The 22,115-nt window shown below is 36.3% G+C and overlaps 4 protein-coding genes and 2 non-coding genes across 10 annotated transcripts; 3 read left to right on the forward strand and 3 right to left on the reverse strand.

Moving 5' to 3' along the window:
• Nucleotides 1-248: 248 nt before the first annotated feature.
• LOC110759611 (uncharacterized) lies at nucleotides 249-6,498 on the forward strand. Of its 3 annotated transcripts, none has more exons than XM_088254464.1 (9): nucleotides 249-803; nucleotides 3,324-3,435; nucleotides 3,527-3,720; nucleotides 4,523-4,663; nucleotides 4,990-5,066; nucleotides 5,447-5,536; nucleotides 5,811-5,855; nucleotides 5,988-6,026; nucleotides 6,154-6,498. In XM_088254464.1, exons 1-9 carry the CDS (start codon nucleotides 629-631, stop codon nucleotides 6,316-6,318), a joined length of 1,038 nt encoding a protein of 345 aa, XP_088110590.1. In that variant the 5' UTR covers nucleotides 249-628; the 3' UTR covers nucleotides 6,319-6,498. The 3 variants fall into 3 exon arrangements, with proteins under 3 accessions (XP_088110590.1, XP_088110592.1, XP_088110591.1); XM_088254466.1 differs by lacking the exon at nucleotides 249-803 and adding an exon at nucleotides 2,746-2,886; XM_088254465.1 differs by lacking the exon at nucleotides 249-803 and adding an exon at nucleotides 2,768-2,886 and having other exon boundaries at nucleotides 3,246-3,435.
• Nucleotides 261-2,695, reverse strand: LOC148293453 (uncharacterized). Of its 2 annotated transcripts, XM_088254469.1 has the most exons (6): nucleotides 2,562-2,695; nucleotides 1,891-2,034; nucleotides 1,481-1,525; nucleotides 1,232-1,299; nucleotides 1,075-1,125; nucleotides 261-977 (listed from the first exon to the last, which is right to left on the reverse strand). In XM_088254469.1, the coding sequence occupies exons 1-6, from the start codon at nucleotides 2,686-2,688 to the stop codon at nucleotides 936-938; spliced, it is 477 nt and encodes a 158-aa protein (XP_088110595.1). In that variant the 5' UTR covers nucleotides 2,689-2,695; the 3' UTR covers nucleotides 261-935. The 2 variants fall into 2 exon arrangements, with proteins under 2 accessions (XP_088110595.1, XP_088110596.1); XM_088254470.1 differs by lacking the exon at nucleotides 1,481-1,525.
• Nucleotides 6,499-10,035: 3,537 nt separating the features above from the next.
• Nucleotides 10,036-12,702, reverse strand: LOC110759714 (Duplicated homeodomain-like superfamily protein). Its single transcript, XM_021961817.2, has 2 exons — nucleotides 12,011-12,702; nucleotides 10,036-11,618 (listed from the first exon to the last, which is right to left on the reverse strand). Exons 1-2 carry the CDS (start codon nucleotides 12,523-12,525, stop codon nucleotides 10,121-10,123), a joined length of 2,013 nt encoding a protein of 670 aa, XP_021817509.2. The 5' UTR covers nucleotides 12,526-12,702; the 3' UTR covers nucleotides 10,036-10,120.
• A 1,785-nt stretch (nucleotides 12,703-14,487) lies between these two features.
• TRNAF-GAA (transfer RNA phenylalanine (anticodon GAA)) lies at nucleotides 14,488-14,560 on the forward strand. Its single transcript has one exon. It is a non-coding gene; the product is annotated as a tRNA-Phe (tRNA).
• A 92-nt stretch (nucleotides 14,561-14,652) lies between these two features.
• Nucleotides 14,653-14,725, forward strand: TRNAF-GAA (transfer RNA phenylalanine (anticodon GAA)). The gene has a single exon. It is a non-coding gene; the product is annotated as a tRNA-Phe (tRNA).
• A 446-nt stretch (nucleotides 14,726-15,171) lies between these two features.
• Nucleotides 15,172-22,019, reverse strand: LOC110759695 (Pseudouridine synthase family protein). Of its 2 annotated transcripts, none has more exons than XM_088254390.1 (20): nucleotides 21,813-22,019; nucleotides 21,300-21,378; nucleotides 21,008-21,205; nucleotides 20,530-20,744; nucleotides 20,179-20,251; nucleotides 19,571-19,627; nucleotides 19,411-19,490; nucleotides 19,265-19,327; nucleotides 19,065-19,152; nucleotides 18,706-18,809; nucleotides 18,466-18,568; nucleotides 18,119-18,192; nucleotides 17,670-17,734; nucleotides 16,741-16,934; nucleotides 16,514-16,581; nucleotides 16,363-16,423; nucleotides 16,213-16,250; nucleotides 16,051-16,119; nucleotides 15,630-15,951; nucleotides 15,172-15,464 (listed from the first exon to the last, which is right to left on the reverse strand). In XM_088254390.1, the coding sequence occupies exons 1-20, from the start codon at nucleotides 21,989-21,991 to the stop codon at nucleotides 15,438-15,440; spliced, it is 2,157 nt and encodes a 718-aa protein (XP_088110516.1). In that variant the 5' UTR covers nucleotides 21,992-22,019; the 3' UTR covers nucleotides 15,172-15,437. The 2 variants fall into 2 exon arrangements, with proteins under 2 accessions (XP_088110516.1, XP_088110517.1); XM_088254391.1 differs by having other exon boundaries at nucleotides 16,756-16,934; nucleotides 21,813-22,018.
• Between the last annotated feature and the right edge of the window lie 96 nt (nucleotides 22,020-22,115).

Below are 22,115 nucleotides of genomic sequence, written 5' to 3' on the forward strand. Positions count from 1 at the left end.
GGGTTGTTTTTGTTTTTGGGTTTTAACCTATAGTATTCTTTTCTTTTTATCGGAACCTATCTCCCTTATTTTTTGGGTCATTTTTATAGGAACCTATCTAGTATTTAGAAGTGGGGGACACATTACATTTGTAGTAGGATTTTAGGTTTTTCCAGTCAACAAAAACCAAGTTAATATATCTATTAACTCTCAACTCAAGGAAGGTATTTCCTTTACAGCAAAGTTTGTACTAAATTCCCACCCAACACTGAAAAGAACACTTTCATCTTGAAGCAGAAAAAGAAGAAAAGAAAAACACAAAACGAACTCTTCTGTAGACAGGAAAACGAAAGGAAAAAAGAAAATGAGGGTCACCCATTTTCCCATTTGTTCTCCTCCCTCTGCTCAAACTCAAAAGGCATTTCCCACTTTTTCCCTTCCAACTCCAAAAAACAGAAGAAAGTCTCAAACACCACTCTCCAACGCTGAAACGACAGCCAGAACCCAACCCACCATTCCCCACCAAGGCTCATGCTTTTCTTTCACTCCCTCTCTTCCTCTCCTTCTGCTTCTTCTCTCTTCATGTTTCACTCTTTCAATTATTTTCAATAGAGCCGTTGACTTTTCAGTCATTGACCGCGCCTAGGAAATGGACCAATCAGTTCTGGACGACATAATCAATCGTCTTCTGGAAGTCCGAGGCCGACCCGGAAAGCAGGTCCAGCTATCTGAGTCCGAGATCCGGCAACTTTGTTTGGCCTCTAAAGAAATTTTCTTGCAACAGCCTAATTTGTTAGAGCTTGAAGCACCCATAAAGATTTGTGGTATTTTTCCTTTGCCAAAATCCTTCCTTTTCTTTCCTCCGTTTTATTTCAGTCTTTCATAGTGGGTTTGTTTCACTTTATTGAACTTTGAATTATTTGCGATTAATTGGAAAACCCGTTTCTTTGATTTGACTAGGTCATCGGTATTTCAAATATTTCGTGTGAACCCAATTTCTGCATTAATCAGATAAACAAAAGCTTTATTATATAAAATGGTTACTTCTTCATATCACAGGAGTAGCCAGAAATGGACCAGTGTGAAAATACACACCTGTGGCTGCTCGCAAAGCCAACATAAATCAGTTTGTGCTTCCAGCCTCACCTGCTTATGAACAGTCAAAGCTTAATCAACAGAGTCTTGGAGCCCATGAAATCATCACCTTGCTATGTTATGAAATAAAGAGGTCATAAGTAAATAGGTAGCCCACCCCTTCAGGTACCATCTCCCAGCATGCTAGTTCTTCACGTCTAACACATCCAACCACTTCAACACACCCTATGTCAAAGATGAAACCGAATGTCAAAATTTGTGTGCACGAGAGAGAGATACAGATGAAGAAAGAGAAACATAATATCCAAAGAAACTTCAGATTTTTATATATATTAGAATTATTGAATTATTAACAAAACATGGAGTCATAAACCAAAAGCACGAGATGTCAACAAGAGAAACCCACCTAGGAAAGCACGACAAAGAACGTTTAAAACAACCGTCATAAAAGCTATACAGAACACAAGTTTTACTACGGAAGTAATTTGCCATCCCCCCACCTCTCAAAAAAAGGGAAGTAAAGAAACAGCCTCAGTAAAACATCTTAGAATAAAGAGACTACAAACTTTAGCTGCAAAAGTTTCCAAAAGGCTGCATATTCCTGAGCTTAATAATTGATTCACATGCAAATATGTTTAGCAACACAACTTGAACCAGCCGACTCAAAATCCAGTTGGTATAAGCATGACATGTGAGGGTGCCTTTGGGTATTTTCATCCTTTCTTTCCAGTTATCTGATTGATCTTAACATCCCCAAATTTGTGTGCAGACACACACAAGGAACGTGCATCACAAAAAGTACCAAAATTTGAATACCTAAAAGTCTTGAAACTGGATAATGTTCTGGAAATTTAAGATCAGTGATTCCATCCACTGCATAAATTTCCCTGTAGAAGTCCTCCATTGCTTTGATTGTAGCCTCATCAGGAACCTTACTAGCGGCATGAATCCAAAGGCGCCCTTCAAAATACAAATTCAAGGCTTTAGAAAAAGGCTCATCTCAAAGTTCAAAATTATAATGCCAATGAATATAATAATAACGAAGAGTACCCAAAAAAAAAAAAAAAAAGATCAAAATTGAAGAGCAAAGAACCAATTTAACAACAGTAATGCTTGATAATCCTACATTAAACCTTTTCCTTTTAAAGAATAAAAAGAGAAGATTGAGATCCCACTAAGTAGTTTAGACGTTCAGCGGACAATTCAGCGAGTTAACCAAAAAATCCAATCTTTTGCTCAAAATCATATGCTTACAAACTAAAAAATTCGCAGCTTACTTAAAGTTTTCTACTTGTTCAGTTCCCAATATATAAAATATTTCTAACACTCAATATTCTCACCCTCTCCTTTTCCACTCTTTCCCAGCTAGCAAATAGACCACATTCTCAAAAGTTCAAAGCTTAATACTTCCACGGCAAAGAAGATGAGACTAAAACCAAACGGGTATTGAAAGTTTGAACTGAATTCAGAGGTTTTAAGGTTCAAACCTCTAATAGGAGCGGCCCATGTCCGGCCTTCGATGCGCTTGATACCATAAACCAGCAAAGAAGCCCACGGCTGGTGCATAGTCAAACATGGGTTTCTGTAATTCCCAGAAGAATGCCCTCTTCTCATCTCTGCTTCTTTGATTCTTCAGAAGGGACAGGCAACTTGATTCTCTCGCCGCTAATTGTTTCCGAGAATCTCCGATAAACTTAGTTACAAGAATGATTTTAATGAGGAAATAATTAGGAAAGCCTTCTTTTTTCATGTTTGAGGCGACAGCAGACAAGACTAAAGTGGGAAAATCACATGTAGGGGTTGTTTTTGTAGGTATGCTTATTTTTTGGTTTTAACCTATAGTTTTTTTTTTAATTTTTGGTTTTTAACCTGTTCAATATTCTTTTTATGGTATGTTTATTAATCTGTAATAGGAATTAAGAGAAATTGAATTGAGGAAAATTTAGAATTCAATTAAACTGTTTATTAAACTATGTAGAATCGAGATAAGAATGGTATTGATTAAATTGTTTATTAAATTATCATAAATCAAAATTAAAACTAATTTAATTATTAAAATGCACCTATTTTAAAGAAATTGTTAAAGTAAAAAATGATTTATTGATGAATTAGTTCTACATGAATCCCGCCTCCTCTAGAATTCCTCATTAGTTGAATTCACGCCATTATAGGAACCTGTTACCTGTCTCTATTTAAAATCCACCCCAAAATCTCTTTTGAGTCATCTCTTCTCGCCTCTCTGACGACAGCGCGAGCGACCATGGACATGTACATGATCATTAAGACCGACAAGGAACGTTACGCTGAGCTTTTTGTGAAGTGGTACGAGGATGCAGAAGTCCTTCATATGGTGAAGAAGAGGTTAATTTTCCCCTCCACTGAGAACTAGGATCCAGACAGACATACTCGTTATATATATATATCAATGATGCATATTTCTGTGTTTGCTTAGGGTTGTAAAAGCCATATCAATGATGGATATCGACAACGTGAACAACGGCGTCGCTGATACGCCAAAGCAGAAATTGAAGTGGTTCGAGAATCCAGAAATCCTCCAAATATTCAAGAAGATGTTTGGCCCTTCACTGTACGAAGATGTCATGCCTGACCCCACCTCGTTCCTCAGTCGCTGCCCTAAAGGCTTCGGTACATACCTTTCTCTCTAGTCCTTGTTTACGGTTTAGTTTATGATTCTAAGATTTTGGGTGAAGTCACTCTTTGTTTGATTTGTTTGACTCTAATCGAATCCAATAGGAGTTGAGGGGCCCAGAAGAATTAATTTACTAGTAATAATATGGTAAAGCTCATTGAAGAATATCTCATTATGATCATATTCATAGCAATCCATAAAATAAAACATAGGTGGTCCATAATGGAAAGTTTTTATTTTTGTATATGCAGCCAAAGCTCAATGTCTATGTCGAGTCTGAAATTAGAAACTTCACTTGATAAATATTCCTAACTTAGAATCTTATTAAGCAATCAGACTGTAAAACTCAGAAACACATTGTGCTTTCATATTCAAATCAAATCCTAATAAGAATCTAAATGATGATACTTCTCCAGTACTTTGCTTCGACTTCACTAGAAGCCTATCTCCAGATAGGAGATAGATGAGAGAAGGTGAACAGAAGAATACCACCAAACTCAGAAATGAAAACAACGTGTTTGAATTAGAAATAAAATTACTTAACTATTTCAAATTCTTTAGAGTTGACTACAATATGAAATTAATGACTTACTATGAGGGTACCTCCATACAAGTGAAATTAAACTATTTCATTTTAGGCTTTTCTTTTTCAAAAAAGAAAATAAAATATTCCATTATTACTTAAACCATTCTTGATTTATTTTTTTATTTTTTATTTTTATAATGACTAATAATACTTTAATTGTTTAGAAGAATAAATATGTTCTTACCAATGAGCCTTTGCATTGTTTCGTGCAGAAACGGATTTGCGGCTAGTCCAGTGGGGCCAGGATCCAGACATACTAGACATGGTCCATAAGAGGATGTTTGAGCCTCCTCTGAACGAAGATGGAAAGCCTGAAGGGATCACATTTTCTAGCTACTTCCCTGCATGCTATGGTACACCCCTCCTCTCTTGCTTTATTTCGACTTTTTTTGTTAAGTCTGCTAGGTCACTTGGGGAAAAAGATAAGGAAATTGTTGAATTTTTGAGTTATGATTATGAGATTTTGTGTGAAATCAGGCTTTGGAAGATAATCTCCCTTGTTTTTTGTTTACAAGGGAGAATCTAAATAAACGTCTCGTGTGGGTAATGCAAGTAAGATAGAAGACCTTTGGGTAGTGTTGGTTTGTTGGTGTGATTAGCCCACTCATGGGGTGATGGATGAAAGCAACCTAGTATGAAATTAAGTGCTTAGCCTGAGTCGTTTCATCTTTTCGTGCAGGAACATATTTGCAAGAAGCTTGGCCGATGGTGAAATCTGCTTTAGAAGAGTGTGATATTTCATGCAGATTGAATTTGGTATGTCATGATAAAATGTTGTTTTTGAGAAATGTTGAATTTGCAAATATGAAATATTGATATTTGTGAAATCTATTCTTGATTGATCGGTGGTCAATTCAAATCAACACTAACTTATTGTACTTTTTAATGATGGTCAGGTTTTTCATTACATAACTGTATTGAACTCTTGTCAATACATATTCCTGTACATGAGGTACAAATGGTAGTCCTTTGTTATTCTTTCTCATCTGCATCCTATGAGCTATACTGTGGTTTGAATGAAGTAAGCTGCCGCTAAGGCAGTAGGGTATTTATTTTTGCAGTTTCAATGCGACTTTCGTCTCTTTGAAGGCAATAACATGCTATTTATATTGGTTGCACCATCCTTTTGATTTCAGGCAATTAGAGTACTGAGTGATATACAATGGGACATCATCAAGATTGGGCTATTAGGTGGTGGCCTTCGCTCTAAATCTGGTATCACGCGGGTGGGTATTGCTTATATTGCTTTCCCCATTTTCTTTTCTTTTCTTTTTCGGTTACATCTGTTTGTCAAGTTTTCTTAAAACAAATCTGATTCATTTCATCTGTATTGTACTCTAACATGGCGGTTAGAGCTTGTCTTTGATGAAGCAAGAAGTAATGTGAAGATGATGATGATGACCAGACTAGAACACCCAATGGCTCACACCTATCTGTGATTGTGATGTTGGAAATATAAGCTCAGTTTTCAGCCTCTTTTTATTTTTTGATTGTGTGCAGGATCAATGTGCGGAGCGGGTGAAACTCCTCACGTGTCCCTTAAATGTAGGTGCATAAAAGTATTATTATAAATCATGCTTTACTAATCTGTGACTTGATTAGGTACGTAGGTGCGTGTTTAATTCTTTCTGTTTGTCGTTTGTCTAAACTTTGAAAATAAATATAATTGTGATGTAGATACTTGGAGAAATGACGGCCTGCGATGTGTTTTTTCGTGTAAGTGTTACAGTTCCTTGTTGTGACTTTGATGGTTCAATTGTATTTTATTCTTCGTCTATTTTTCTAGTTTGCTCTTCCCATCCCACCTCTAGAATTATGAATTTAATTTGCCTGTAAATATTAGGAAGACAACATTGCCGTTATGGGTTCACCGTTGGTATTAAAGCTAATCAGGAGGATCGTGGTAGATTGCATGGTTCATAAGGTGGATCATGTGTCCCGTGTGAATAGGATTTCAAAGTTTATAAATTTCCAAGTGAGGAAGAATCTTGAGGATTTGCATTTGTGAAGAATCTCGAGGATTTTGGAGTTATCTAGGATCTTGATGCTTTCAAGTGAAGATTTATTTAGAGTTATTGTTGTTATATTATTATCGTAGAGGATGCTTAAAGTGTTAATTGCACCGACTAATGTTGAGGTTTTGTCCTGATTTTATAAAGTGAATTACTGGGTAATGCTATTTGAAATTTTGAACCAAAAGAAAATGGGCAGAGAAAGAAAAAAGCTTTATTACCAAGTAAAAAAAGGATATAAATAGGTGAGACGAGGAGGAGTTGCAACTTGCCAGGGCCAAGCCCGCTAGATCCCGCTTCCTATATTAATGAATACTACCACCAAGGCACCAAGTACCAACCAAGTGTAAATTAATTCAGAATGGAGCAATGTGTAAACTAATGTTTTTAGGCGACAGCAGACTAAAGACAAAGTGGGAAAAACACTCGTACGAGTTGTTTTTGTTGTAAGTATACCTCTTTTTTATAGTATTCTTTTCTTTTTATAGGAACCTATCTGTTCTGCCTGTGTTTTTTTTGGGGTCATTTTTATAGGAACCTACCTATCTAGTATATAGAAGGGGGGACACATTACATTTGTAGTAGGATTTGAGGTTTTTCCATTCATCAAAGGGATTGCGATCATAATTACATATACTAGACACTTTAAAAAAAAAATCTGGTTTTGATGTATTTGGCAAGTAAATCTGAACAAGGACAGTATATATATATATATATATATATATATCCTTTTTATGTTTGAATCAAATGTCAACAAAAACCAAGTTAATATATCTAATAACTCTCAAGTCTCAACTCAAGGAAGGTATTTCCTTCACAGCAAAGTTTGTACTAAATTCCCACCCAACACTGAAAAGAACACTTTCATCTTGTAGCAGAAAATGAAGAAAGAAAAACAAAAAACAAGAATCTTATATTGTTCACTCTTCTGCTTCTTCTCTCTTCATGTTTCAGTCTTTCAATTATTTTCAATAGAGCCGTTGACTTTTCAGTCATTGACCGCACCTAGGAAATGGACCAATCAGTTCTGGACGACATAATCAATCGTCTTTCTGGAAGTCCGAGGCCGACCCGGAAAGCAGGTCCAGCTATCTGAGTCCGAGATCCGGCAACTTTGTTTGACAAATATCAGATGAAAATAGGCCGTTTGGGGCATTGGATCCTCACCAATGTTTGCATTACTCATGCGGACAGTCATGTGCTATGCATTACTCTAGACGAAATGCATTGTTTTACAAACCAAAGTAAGAATTCTATTATAGCTAGTTCCGTCTTCACTCCACAACCAGATATATATATATATATATTCTATGCAGCCTTGTAATGCCTTTTAACCTCAAATCAAATCTACACAAAATACAAAACCAGATTTCACAAATAAAATAATTCAAATCTGCCCGAAACAGGGAAACAGAATGAACTTGAAGAACAAGGGACATTATTGTACTGCAAGCAGTGGAATTATGCAATAAGAAAATATGTTCATAAGAAGGTTGACTGGGGCTGGTGATTCCCTCATACTTAATGGGACTTATTTTCTCCTTGTTATTTGATGTTATTAGACAGATGGCGTTGTATCCACTTCAAAAGATTCACTCTTTAATGGAAGTGTCCTTACCGATTGTGCTGTATTGGTTTTCTGGTGGGGACTTGTTTCAAAATCTTGCTGTGATGGCGTACCAAACTGAGCTCTTCAATTTCTTATTTTTAAGAATGATTGTGCTGTATTCCTTTTATGGTGGGGAGTTGTTTCATAGGAAAACGCCCCACCAAACTCAGCTCTTCAATTTCTTATTTTCAAAGACCGTTGCTCGGTTAGGTGGCAAGCAAGACCAACCTCTGACTTCGATCAAGAGAGAATGGGGACTCACCACGACCGATTAAATCGTTCCTTATAAAGGCCCAAATGTCTTAACAATCTCATTTTGGGCCCAAATGTTTTAATGAGCTCATTTTGGACCTCAATAATTTGATTAATCTCACCTTGGGCTTAGCGCTCAATCCATAAGCCATGGATTTGACAACCAACAAATACAAAGCAGTTTTTTATTATTTTCTAAATTCTGACAACCCAGTGCAATGTCCCATAAAAACGACCAAAAAATTTGCGTATTGCATAGTGCCCCACAATAGTAACATTCTCTGCGAGGCAACATTTATGGGTCAAACCTCTTTCAATATGTTTCTTCTAGTTACCCAGTGTAATAAAGTAAAAGTCAAACAGCGATGTGATTATGTTGACTTTTGACTTATTTTCAACTCAACAACATCTTAAATTCTGAGGCGTTGGATGAGTGGCCCATGTCAGCTGGTTTACTGTTCCTTAGTATTGTTGAGCTATATGAGAGGGCAGAAGAGTGAGGTTGCATGTCACGGGATTAACACTATTTTGCTATTTTCAAGTAATTATCATATTAAATGGTTATCATTTGTGACGACATATGATTAGTTAGGGATATTAAAACGGTACTCTCTGTGATATAAAGTTTTTTCTCGAGGGTAAGAGGCTGTGATAGAGTGTGGACAAACCCATCACAAGTGATGTTGATATGTGGCAGTGGATGATTTGTTTGCCCATCATGTCCAATGTCTCTCTGGGGCCCGCTCCGATTCCTAGAGAGACTTTTTATCAATAACAGGACAAGGAAACGACAACGTATCCTCCTCTAAGGCTTTTGCTCACTGACCCGCTGCAACTAGCTCTGGAGCATTCGGTGGGTATCAGAAAACATTATTTCATGCAGACATGCACTTGTGTTGTCAATTTGCATACTTCCGTAGTTCAAAAACAAAACCCCATGACCAACCCAAAATAAGAAAATAATGACTCTTTCTTTTCATTACTAATTTACATATTATGCCATGCACTCGTATAATGACTCTTTCTTCAAAATAATAATAATAATAATAATAATAAAACCCAAAAAAGTAAAAATTATTTTTGTACTATATTATACACATAGAACACCATGTAATTTGAGTTCCGAGATAAACATATGTTTGTTAAATACTAGGCGTTAAATAGTGAGTTCTTCGGAATAATCATCACACCGTTACAAACTGTTAAATTCTTCTAACTCCATACTTTATATGATCAAAATGAGATTTAGATTCTAGTTACATAAAGAAATCGAGATCTAAACCCACTATACACGTGTTTTAGGATACCAAATGAAAAGAAAATTGTCTATATAAACAATGCAATATAAACCATGTCCAAAACAATAACACCTTAGCTAATATAAAACAAATAATATATATAGGGGATCTACGGATTTATATTTTTTGCTTTCCCCTTAATTACTCGTTGTAACAACTTCTTATAGGGATTAAAAACACATGATTGTTTATGTTTTTTAATCACAGTTCTTTCTTAGCCCAAAGTAAATTTTCTTTGGAATAAAATAAAAAAATTCATAGTAAAAATTACTGCTCTTCATTTTGTAGAAATTGTTTAAAATATATAAAATGAGAAAATTGGAGTTAGCGACTAGCAACCCAAGATACTTATCCTGCTGAATACAGCAAATTGAGAGCAAATATGGCAAATACAAAATGACAGCAGAGCTCATTTAAAATATGGTCCTGATTTGTACCTATCTGTCGGTGCTCACTAAAAAACAAGTTTAAACATACATATATGATATCCGCCATAAAATAAAAACATTGGAAATAAATAAAATTCATGTCGACTGAGTACTAGCTACCACATGTTCACCACGACAAGAAGGAAAAAGGTATCACATATTTTTAATATTAGTTTATTATTGAGAATGCACACACAAATATGCAAATTAATTAGAATTCAAAATCGAAAGCTGCTGCTGGTACTGGCTGTACCATATTGTTTTTCTCACCTTCAGCAATAATATTATGCTTAGATAAATCATCATCGGCACTAGACCTACCTTGATCAGAAGAATCAAGGCCAGTTTGTGGTACGACCGGAGAAGCTAGAGACTTCTTTTCCGGCGAAGCCGAGCGGGTTTGATGATCTGGCCCTTGAATATGATCAGAAGGTGGTACAAGTATGCCTTGATTGTACAAAGTGCTTAATTGATGAAAATACGGGCAAGTCCTAGAGTCAAGAGACCTCTTCTTGTTAACATCCTTTGTTTTTCTAAAGTACTTATTAATGTTCTCCCATTTCTCTTTGCACCTCTTTGCACTTCTCTTATAACCCTTCTCCAACATCCCTTGTGAGATCCTCTCCCAGAGAGGAGCTTTCACAACTCCATCCTTGTCTTGATCAGCACTGCCATTGTTGAAGAGACTGCACCTCAAGTTTATCAGAGCCAGCACTTCATCTCTTGGCCACCTCTTCCCGAGGTCTTGTTTATCGTCATTGGAAGTAGGGTTTTGGGTATTGAGATGATCGGAGCTAGGGTTTTCTGGAGGTATGGGGACTTTTGGAATGGTTGGAGTTGGAGCAAGAGTACTTGAACTAGGGCTTTGGGGTGCAAGGGTTTCAGTTAATGAAGTAGGTGTGCTTGGGTTATTTGGAGTGTGGGAAGAAGTACCAGACTTTTGAATTATTGTAGATGATGCTGGTTCTTTCTCCTGACGACACGTGGGATGATTAGGGTTTTGTGCTTGATTAATCAAGGAAGATGAATTAGTGTGATGATCATGATCAGAACTTGGTTCTGAAGAAGTAGAACTAGAACTTGATGATACGAATTTCTTCAAGAACTTGATAATTGTAGCTTGTCTGTCACCAGAAATAGCTTGTTCATGTGCCATAATTTCAAGCTCCTTGTTCATCCTGTCCATCTCTTGCTTCTTCCAAGCTTCTTCCCTTGCAAGCTTTTCTTCACTTCTCTTCACCATGTCTTCAAGAAGCTTGCTGTGCATCTCTTCTTGCTGAGCCATCATCCTGTTCACGATGTCCTCACAGAAACCCTTTAACATCTCAAATCTTCTCTGTCGTTTTCTCTTCCTAACAACATTGCACTTTGTTCTTTCCACGACCTCTTTCTCTTTGTCCTGGTCATCAAATTCCTTGCTGCCAACAACCGTTTCATTTCTTGTTGAGTCTTCATCCAAAATCTGGCACCTGTTATCTTCATCTCCTTCATTATTGCTTGGCTTTTCCACCTTTTGTTGGTTCTTGTTTTCAGCCCCAGCAGCTGCCTGATCAGGGTTTTGATCATCGCCACCATGACAGAGCTCCTCAAGGTCGCTGAGAAACCTGTAGTTTTTGGTGAAGTTAATGTTGTTGAAGTATCTGCTTTCTTCTTCAAATTTCTCTTTGCACTTCTCGGCACTCCTTTTGAAGCCAAGCTCTGCTAGCTTCCTGCTCACACCATAAATATGCATAAAACCAGCAGAAGCAATGAGCAAGTAAGAGCATTTAGTCACTCTATAGACTATAGTACTCCAAAAGCTAGCCAGCTCCTAAATAATTAATTAAAAAATATATTGTGTACGGGGGGATCTTTATGTTTTTTAGTGAATATGTCCAAGATGGTCCTTTCCCACTCTCTCTCTCTCCCTCTCTCTCTCTCATATGAGTAAACAGTGACTAAAATTCCATTAGCATTGATAAAGCATCAAGCCTACCTTTTTTAAAATCAAATCTCATAGGTATAACCGTACAAAGATAACCCTATAGTTCATCAAAAGAGAAGCATTTGGATGAATTAATTATACTAGTAGATATATAGATAATTATATATGTATATGTACCTTGAGACATGTTCCCAAGTGAACTCAGGGAACCAATTATCCATGGTAGATCTGATCCTGAGCAGTGCAAGCAATTCATCATTACTCCAAGGGTCACTAATCGGCACTTGCGATATCGATGATGATCTCTCTCTTTCAATCTCCAGATTGTTATTTATGGAGACCAAGTTGCTTTCTTTCGTCTCCTCATGATTTTTGGGGGTGGCTGATTGGCGGTGCAATTGTACTCCTGAATTATTGAGAAGCTGATGCTGATGGGGTTGGGGTTGGGGATGAGGTTGAAGCAGAAGTTGATGATGATGATGAAGATGATGATGAGAAGGGTTATTATTGTAATTAGGATCAAAGGGAGCAGCAGCAGCAGCAGCAGCAGAGAAGGTGTTAATATTAGGTGGAGGGGATGAAGAGGCATGGAGAGCTGCTGGGAAGGAAGAGAGAGGGAGAGGAAGAGGGAGGGAAGTTCTGGAGGCTGCTATGAATTGGTGCAACTGCTCAGCTGGGACTCCATCAAACATGTTTGTTGTTTGAGTGTGTGTTTGTGTGTTTCTCTCTTCTTTACCCTCTCCTTTGTTTGCTCACTGTAAAATGGCAAAATGTTAGAAAGAAAGACTACAAAAACACCAAACCTTCTCTCTCTCTCTCTCTCTCTCTCTCTCTCTCTCTCTCTTTTATCAAGGACTTTTGTCCTATGCTCCTATCATGGAAGAGAAAAGATAGATAGCCCACCACACCGTTTTAGAAGAAAGTGAAGTCACCCTCAAACTGGGAGAAATTATTTAGTACATGAAAAGGTGATATGGTATATTCACTACATCGACTCAATTATTACACTAGTTTTTCTTCCCTTCTTGTTTTGTTTATATTGCAAGTGAGCAACATTGAACTCATACATATTCACTACAACTTGTTTCAAATAGTTAGGTTTGGATATCAAAGAATGAAATTGGATGTAGTTATTTGACCTCTGTATTCAAGTGTCAAGAATTAACATGGCCAAAGTCAATCTTCAAAATCATGGGTTTTTTTCTTTTTAATTCTCGTTTTTATTTTGTCAAAATTTGAAAATAGGAAGAGGAACCTGAGACCACTTGATCTGCGTGTAAATGCTCTTACTACTGAGTTATGAACACAATGGCTTTTTTGTTAAATACACCAATTGAACTACAATATGGCTTAATTTGGACCTAATTAATAACCCAGCCCAAAAGCTTTTTCCCAAATGTAGAATGAAATCATATAATTAGGTGAGTGGGATTGGGGAGTGTGATCCACGGAGGTTAGGGTGAGAATGGTGTTGGGGTGTAATATATATATATATATTCGGGGAAAATGATAATCTAAAAATGATTTAATTTATTTTTTGGTAGTATTTGGGTCCTTCAGAATCCTATGCAGTAGCTGATGCTCATGATGGTGTAATTAACGGCAAGGAGATGGCAGGACACGTGAAAACATGCAGAGACTGGGACCAATTTATTTAAGGAAGGTGGGTCTTTCGAATGGTACAAGGCAGGATACAATAAGTATACTACACCTCATCAATCACAGCCAGCCCCTCTCAATTTTCATCCATCTCATCTCAGAGAGAGAGATATATATATATATATATCACAGACACAGAGAGATATATATATATCATCCCGAAAATATTTACTACTTGAACAAAGAGAATATTTCTTCACCTGGTGATCCATTCAATTTCTAGTTTTTTTTCTTCTGGGTTTTCCCTTTCCATTCCAAATAGGAAAATTTGTATAAATAAAAAAAACAATGAAAATTCCCATTTAAGTAAAAAATGGGAAATTGTAAATCCAAAAAATGCAATAGGTTTGTGTCGACATAAAGCTTCACTGTGAGCTGACCTTCTTTTTCGGCTAATAATTGAGCTCTTTTTTTTTTTGGAACGTTTTGGGTTTTAGATAAAAGTTTCGATTTTGTGTTCTAGTCAAGCCAAAAGAATTGAGACTTTTATTTTCCCTGTGTCTGTTTGGTCTTTTTGTAACAGCTTTGAATGAAATATTAAGAGATGGTCTTATAGTGTGGGGCAGAGAGTCTTTATGGTTGAGTATATAATTCACCAACTTGCCCCATGCATGAGTTATTGAAAGGGATGTATCATAGATTGTAGTTGTTACAAGGGCGCAATGGAAAAAGTTCATCCTCCTTTGCCCATTTTTCCAACTAGAAAGGAAGGATTGACAAACACTTGCAGTACAGGGGTGTGCTAATTGCCTGCTGGTTAATTTAAAGCCACTTTCATATTAACGAGACGAGAGAGAGAATTTGAGCTCGAGACCTCTTTTAATATTAGAAAAAAGAAGTATTATTATACCAAAATCTAATTGCTCTGCGACTTGTGATTTCAATTCCATGTTTTTAATTCCTTCCATATATAGTCCATTGACAATATTTTGAATCAAGTCTAGAAGCTGGAGCTCATCTCATATATCGTTAAATAGCTATATTATAATGTCAATGCGGGGATAGCTCAGTTGGGAGAGCGTCAGACTGAAGATCTGAAGGTCACGTGTTCGATCCACGTTCACCGCATATATTTTGATAATTTTATTTATTTTAGGTCTTTTGGGTTAGAGCTTGTATACAAATTATAATAACTAGTTTGGCCATATAAAAACATCAAAGCGGGGATAGCTCAGTTGGGAGAGCGTCAGACTGAAGATCTGAAGGTCAGGTGTTCGATCCACCTTCACCGCATTTGAATTTATCAGTTATTTTTTATTTTTCTTCTGAACTCAACCAGAACTGTTGGACGGGTTTGGGCATCAACATAAAACTTCCCTTAACCTAACATAATGTTTTGTGTTCTTTTGTCTGACCACAAAGTGAACAAGCAAATAAACGCAGTCCACGTGAAAAAGCTTTTTTGTTGCTCAAATGATTGTGATATCAAGCTTTTTATTCCACCCAGGAAGAGTAATCTCTTCTCTGGTCAGCAGCTCATATTATGAGTTTTTATCAGTATCTCAGATGGATATCACTCCATGATGAGATTTCCATGATATGTGACACATTAAGTTTTCTTGATCACAAATTACTGAGGTAGAGTTTTAGAGGCTTGGTGGAATGCTGAGGATATTAAGTTCAGTCGAGGGCAAAAATTGAATAAAACAATTTGGGATTTCTATTATGTGAGACAAATAGAAGCAAACTGATTTTTGTAACATTTATGAAAAGGAAACCTGTTATCGAATCTTATTCCGTACTAAAATACAATTTCATTCATGTGTTAACCAACAAACCAGCAGGAACAGTAACATTAATTTGTTCTAAAAGTCAAGATCCTAATGTATGAAAGAGTGCGATCTTGGATTGCTCCTGTGCCATGTTGAAGTTTTTCAAATTAGTCCCTCCCCGGTATGAATTCAATCTTGGATGCCATACTTCACCGCAAGTAGCAAGGCGCACACTAGTTTAACGTTTTGTGAAATGCAACCTGCAGCGACAATTGTCAGTAAATTGATTAACCTAACTGGAATTGGAAAGTTTTCCCATTATATAGAGTAGGATTGCCCACAGTTAGGTTTACGAAAGCCGGCATATGTAGTATACAATCATATGGAAGATAGTTGAACTAGTAGAGCTTAAAGGAGGCACATACAGATGTCGATGTCTTCAGTAGCTCTCTGATGGCCATTGTTGCATAACAAGAAGCTGGGAGAGTAAAGCTCAACTTGAGAGCCGTCTGAGTTTCCTGAGGATTAGTATCACAGAGGGATTCAGCTTGTGGCAATTCTTCTCCCTTCGCCTTTGCCCCATTATCATCTGTCTGAAGCCCTATATCGTTGTCCAAGCACTCTGATTGTTTTGTTTTATCATGCAATCTTCCATCTCCATTTAGACTAGATGGTTTGGTTTTGGCAATTTTGTCGAAGTCTGTGTCCACCAAAGGTTTATTTGCATCAATATATTTTAGTATTTCCCTGGAACAATGAAAATCAAACAATTATTGTATACTATTATTTAATAATTGAAGTGTATGATCAAATTATTGAAGATGAAAAAAATGAGAGTAGCTATACCATTCAAAGTCCATTGGTTTTTGGAAGACCCGCCTATAGCTTCCAGTCATGCTGGTTATTGAGAATTCCCTAAAAAGAACAACAAGATGTATGCATTTAATTAGAATAGAAACCCATGAGAGAGAGAGAAGGGGCGAGGTGAGGAGGAAAATAGGAATGTACTTGACATTATGCACGCTATCTGTCAAGCTGATTGCATCCTGATTGATATATTGTAAACACAAATTCAGGAGGAAAATAAGATGGATTATAAATTAGAAGGAAATCAAATAAACAGTGGGAAAGCCTGAAATTGATGCTGAGAATAAGAACCTTCTTTGCCAAATCATGAAAAACGTCAGCGATATCGTTTTCTGGAAAAATGACTCTGGAACTGCAAAACAACAAAGTATTAAAGAACTTCATCAGTCGTAAGATTGCCGGGGTAGCATACAATCAGGGAAGACTGTCAATCTTTCCTTACCCGGGCATTGGAAGGACAACATCATCAATGGTGTAATTTCCACTAAGGATATCTTCCGCAGTTACAGCCTGCCAGATGGTAAGCCATCTTAATATTTCAAATCTTTTAAGTTAAAAATAAAAAGCAAAATCCGAACTCAAAGGTGGCTTGTGTTTTGTAGATCAAGTTACTAAATTGGCTTTAATCATAGAATACTACTTAGGACAGCAGGGGAAAAAGCCAACAACCTGGACACAACTAACCTTCACAAGATTAAGCCTTTCCTCAGGAAGATTTGTTCCAGATATATCATCTAAGTCAATAGGATCAAGCGTATCATTACCATTTTCATCTACACATTCAGAACTAACAACTTCTGACACCTTTTCAATTTCATTTCCTTTACAATATACCAAGTCTCCCAACACAACTCGGTCAGTTCCTGCCACATGGGGTAATAACTTTGGGTTTAAAGAAAGTGTAGCACACAAAGATAGTTGCAATGAAGCTTTGAAAATGGAAACAATGATGATGGTGACATGAATATCATATTTAAACTTCATTTACATAGAGAGAGCCAGATAACAACATTTTTTCAAAAGATATATAACATTCAGCTGTAAGATCAGTCTATGACTTAGACCCGATTTGCATTTGAGTCCCTCAATTTCCAAAATCGTTCCCGTGGTCCTTCAACTTCAGTTTCGTTAGGACAAATGGTCCTGCCGTCAATTTTGCTAATTTTTCTGTTAAATGCAGGGGCAAAATGGTATTTTTGTATTAAATTGATTAAAATATGAATATAAAATTAAAATTAAACTCTCTATCCCAATTTCTACTCCCCCAAACTTTTTTTTTTGGGTTGGTTTTTTATTTGATTTTCTTTTATTGTTATTTTAAAGATATGATTTTTTATTCATTTTTTTTGTTTTAATATAAAAATACCATTTTGCCCCTGCATTTAACAGAAAAAGTTAACAAAATTGACGGCATGACCATTTGTCCTAACGAAAGTGAAGTTAAAGGACCACGGGAACGATTTTGGAAATTGAGGGACTCAAATGCAAATCGGGTCTAAGTTCAGGGACTAATAAAACGATTAATCCCAGAATAAATGAATCAGTCTGGTTATCTCCAATGAATCATCAGGATTCAGAAAAAACCAATGGTGGCATACCATATTTCTGCACTCTCATACTCGCTGCATGGTTCCACAAATAGCTTTGGTAACTATGTACATACCTGGAAAAAGGGTGGTAATAATGCAGAAGAATACCAAAAATCAGAAGGATATTGGAAAAAAAAAAAGTTGTAATATCAAAGCAGAATACATATATTGCCCTATATATATATTTTTTGAAAAAGAGAAGTTTTATTTCATAAAAACCATACAAGAAGGTGGACAAGTAAAAATATTGCCCTATATACAAGCTTGCATTGATTGACTTGCACCCACCCCCTTCTATGAAATCATGGTTTTCATTTAAGGTATATGCAAATGAGAAGGAAAACCAAGATGAAAAAGAGATGCAACAAAAATACACACATAAATGTTAAATTCAAGATGGCCTCCATTTACGAAGTTAGAAAAAAGCAACTCAATATGCATGCTAGAAAATCACTTACATCATCCTCAAAGTTCTAGGAATGGCTTTCAAAGCCTGCAAGTAGTTCCCAGGACATTTCTTCAGACATTGCAACTGTATTAGAACAAAGAAGAGGAAAATTTATGATCAGTCATGACATGAAGCACAAGACGAAGTAATCCAATTCAGTAACACCATACAGATATTATGATCACCATGCTAGATGCATGAAAGTTACATAAAGGATGCGCAATTACAGCAAAGCCAGGGATGGATTACTCACAAAAACAAAAGGATTTATTTATAGAACTTACTTTTTCAGGATAGTTTATAGAATCAAGAAAACACTAGCACGACCATACAAAGCAATCATAATTGAAGACTTACTATAGCTTTTTCAGAAACCAGATGTCGAGGTAATTGCCTCAGGGTCCCTTCAATATCATTAGTTTCCTTATAATATTCTCGTGCCTCCGTAATTGCATTTTTTTGTAATCAAAGATCAAGTTAAAGAAAACAAATACCAACAGAACACTACAGAAGCATGCACTAAACCAGTTTATCAAGAAGTAGAGTAGAAACGAAAAGAAAAGTATCTTCATAATACCGAGTAACATTAAAAGGATATCCCCTTCTCTTGGATCAAGGAACAAGCTCACGGTAGATTTCCACTCTCCTCTGAGTAGTGTAGCTCCAATAAGGTGAGTTGGCACAGAACCACTTCCAAATCGCTGAATTCATCATTTAGAAGTTATTTTACTAACCACAACAAAATGTAATCCACATACCTTAAGAAAAAATTGTCATATAGGTTTAGACGAAAAAGAGAGAAAAAAAAAAGTGTTTTAAGAAACAAGAAACCACTTGTCCGAAAAACAAAGGAACCAGGTACCTAATGTCAATAACATTTCTCTTTCTAATTACATCATTATTGCAAACAAAGAGTTTAAACCAGGAGAAGATATATTCAGAGAAACAGAGAGTACTTGTAAACCAAAGTAGTTAATAAATCCCTGCTTTCCCAAGGCAATTGCAGATGCTTTGATGGTATCTTCAGAATCTGCAACAACTCCTCTGAGAAGATATGCGAGTGCATACAATGAGCGAATGAGATTTTGAACAGCAAAACTAGCCATGATTGATTTTTATTCAAGCTCACATAAATGATCATGGGGAACAAGCTTACCTCAATGTAATTGTAAATCGGTTTCCCATGAGTTGGCCTAGGACAAGTCCTTCCTTCACATAGCTAGACAAATGCAACTTTTATTAGGATGTGTTAAAAACCAATTGAGCAGGAATATCAATAAAGTCACAATTTATCGGCCTTACCAGAAGTCACCTACTTTGATACCAATCAACCTATCATTAAGAGCGGCTAATCTACTTGCAAGCTGCTTAAAAACCGTTACCTGGAACAAATACTTCTTCTAGATGAGCAAATATACAACATTTAAAGGCATAAGAAGAAAGATTAGTGAGTATCAATTACCCTTTGAGTTGTGACAGCGCGCTTATCCTTTGTACCAGCAAACCCAAAGGACCTTGGCTATGAGAAGAAAAAAAACAATAGCAATCTATTAAAACAAAGATAAACAGTATCAATCTATTAAGACAAAGATGAAAAAAAAAAAAAAGAATTATAAAGTTCTACATATCTGACCCACCTCAACTGTTTACAGGAAAAACAATAATCAATGTTTTGCTCTCTGTCACTTTGGTGAAATTTAAGTATAGAACTAAATACAATAAAATTATCTTTCATAACCACTACTTCACAGGCCATCGCTAACATATGGACAAAGACCAGGAAGTGTCTACTTAACAAAATCAAAGACAAGAAGAGATAACCAAAGTGCAATTTTTATTATAATGAATGTGTTAAGTGTGTCCATGCATGCAAGGAAGCAGAGAGTTAAGGTGACCAAATTATTAACTCTACAATGAGTTCCTTAAATCCTAATATCGGAGTAACAAAACCCCAATAATTACAATGAAAACACATCAGGCAGTGAAGATGTTAACTTGATAATCATTGTCAAAACAGTAGTCATATGTCAAATGTTGTTCAAGCCACTAGTTCTCAGCTGGAACCCATACCTGGACACCGAGCATCTTTCCTATAATTCCTAAGGCTTCCTGTGTATCCTTGTTCTCCTTGTAAAGATGAAACCTGTACATTCACATTAGAAGACCTTTTAGATAAGCTGAAGCAGAACTTTTCTTTGCCAGTCAAAAGAAAAGGCCTCTTAAAGATATATATCTATATATATATTTTAAATCTTTTCAATAACATCTTAAAGGTAGAAAACACCTATTTATCCCTTATGCACAAACTGAAACGGGAAGAAAAAAGCAACAAAAGATATTTAAATTATGCAGGTATCTTTCTACGATGAGTGAAGAATTAAATCTTTAAAAGAGCAGAAGCCCCTTCAAACACCCTTTTACCTTAGGAACTTGCCAACATTTTCTGACCAATCATCTGAACCTCTGCTATCAAATGGTTTATCACCTCTTTCTTTTCGTTTTCTTGAATTTCTGCCTCTGCTGTTCTGTCCTCCTGAATTTATTCTCACCCGGATGCATTTTGATGAAGCATCTGGTCCATCAACTGTGTCGGTGACAAGGAACTTGAAGTTTTCCTTAAAAAAATTATGCACTGCCTGAAAGACTAATAATGTAAGCCATAAATGAAACTGAAGGATAGAACACGGTTTACTTTGTTTTATTTCCAAATAGAGTGGCAAAGGTGGGACAGGCAGATTTATTTTTGCAGATTATTTGCACCTTCCTTTTCACAATAGTGGATATCAATGTTCATTGGTCCACCCTGACCCCTCTGATTGCACAAGTTTCAGGTCTAGGACGCCATGAAAAACACTATATAAATTAAACTAATGAGATAAGACCAAACTGAAAAACTAACCGTTCGATGAGATTTATCATAATCTGGGGAAAGAACAATAGGCAAAATACTATCTTCACTGCCGGAATTAATTTGATTGATTATAGCTTCCAATCGCTCAGCATCATCAGGGTCAACAAGAGATCTAAACGATTCAATTTCGGTAGTATAATCTTTACTTGTAGCATCATGTGTCTTTGTTTCAATTTCCTTAACTGTCTGCATATGTTAGAAAAGTTACGCTTCCATAAATACTAAATTGGATACATAATGTACGTACATTTAATAAGAATAAAATTATAAACTTATCTACCTCTGCTGGGGCATCCATGTTGGTCAAATGAACAACATTTCCCTCTGTATCTACTTCATTTACCATAAAATCAGAATACCTATATGAGTTACCAACAAAAAGAACAAAATTTAATAGATGGACAACTGGTTTATCCTTTTAACCCACAGAAGATGCTGAATTTCATTAATACAATTCAGGAAAATAACAACAACAAAATGCTGAATTTCATATCTTGTGGTTATCGATCTTCAAGTTCCAAACTTTAATTACTATGGAGCTCAGCGCTCATGAAGTTACTCACACCCTCAGTTTCAGTTGCAAATTTCTTGCTACAAAATTTTAGTTTCATTTCATTTTCCTACACATTCCTAACATCCAAACACAGCACAACGAGAGAAATAACAACTTAAAAAAAAAAAAAAACAGAACAGAACGCTCATATTTCTCGTACCCTCCCAGCCAGACAACTTCCCAGTAAACACCGTAACGACAAACTACATTTTATTCATGCACACTCATATATATTCAGACCTTTGCTTTAAAATGCCGCGAAATCCAGGGAGTTGAGAGATGTAGCAGAAGATCCCGACGTCTGGTTCCTCTGTAGTTTTCATGGCCGTTATGAATTTCAAGGTGGTTGGTGGTGGTGGACTGGCAGAGCAGTAGGGTTTTAGCATAGAGAAGCACGATGGTACAGGCTTAAGCCACATTTTGATTTCGCGGTACCGCTTTACACGAAAACGCACCGTATTACCGCGAAACCTTGAGTTTTTTATTTTATGCGAAAATAATAAATAATAAATTGTAGGAAGTTACGATTGTGTCCTGACCCAG

Source organism: Prunus avium, chromosome 6 (assembly GCF_965620075.1).
Source record: "Prunus avium chromosome 6, drPruAviu1.hap1.1, whole genome shotgun sequence".
Taxonomy (NCBI): Eukaryota; Viridiplantae; Streptophyta; class Magnoliopsida; order Rosales; family Rosaceae; genus Prunus; species Prunus avium.

Bases quoted from the DNA above. Each gene is read 5' to 3' on its own strand.
- LOC110759611 (XM_088254464.1), top strand. From the start codon at position 629: ATGGACCAATCAGTTCTGGACGACATAATCAATCGTCTTCTGGAAGTC. The intron at 5,067-5,446 runs GTATGTCATGAT...TTTTGATTTCAG, and splicing joins TTTCATGCAGATTGAATTTG to GCAATTAGAGTACTGAGTGA. The intron at 5,856-5,987 runs GTAGGTGCATAA...ATTGTGATGTAG, and splicing joins TCCTCACGTGTCCCTTAAAT to ATACTTGGAGAAATGACGGC.
- LOC148293453 (XM_088254469.1), bottom strand. From the start codon at position 2,688: ATGAGAAGAGGGCATTCTTCTGGGAATTACAGAAACCCATGTTTGACT. The intron at 1,526-1,890 runs GTATTCAAATTT...TGTTCTGTATAG, and splicing joins TCCAGTTTCAAGACTTTTAG to CTTTTATGACGGTTGTTTTA. The intron at 978-1,074 runs GTGTGTATTTTC...TGATTAATGCAG, and splicing joins GGCTTTGCGAGCAGCCACAG to AAATTGGGTTCACACGAAAT.
- LOC110759714 (XM_021961817.2), bottom strand. From the start codon at position 12,525: ATGTTTGATGGAGTCCCAGCTGAGCAGTTGCACCAATTCATAGCAGCC. The intron at 11,619-12,010 runs GTACATATACAT...TGGTGTGAGCAG, and splicing joins ACTTGGGAACATGTCTCAAG to GAAGCTAGCAGAGCTTGGCT.
- LOC110759695 (XM_088254390.1), bottom strand. From the start codon at position 21,991: ATGTGGCTTAAGCCTGTACCATCGTGCTTCTCTATGCTAAAACCCTAC. The intron at 19,153-19,264 runs GTAAGCTTGTTC...ATATCTTCTCAG, and splicing joins CGATTTACAATTACATTGAG to AGGAGTTGTTGCAGATTCTG. The intron at 18,193-18,465 runs GTAAGTCTTCAA...GTTCTAATACAG, and splicing joins TGGTTTCTGAAAAAGCTATA to TTGCAATGTCTGAAGAAATG.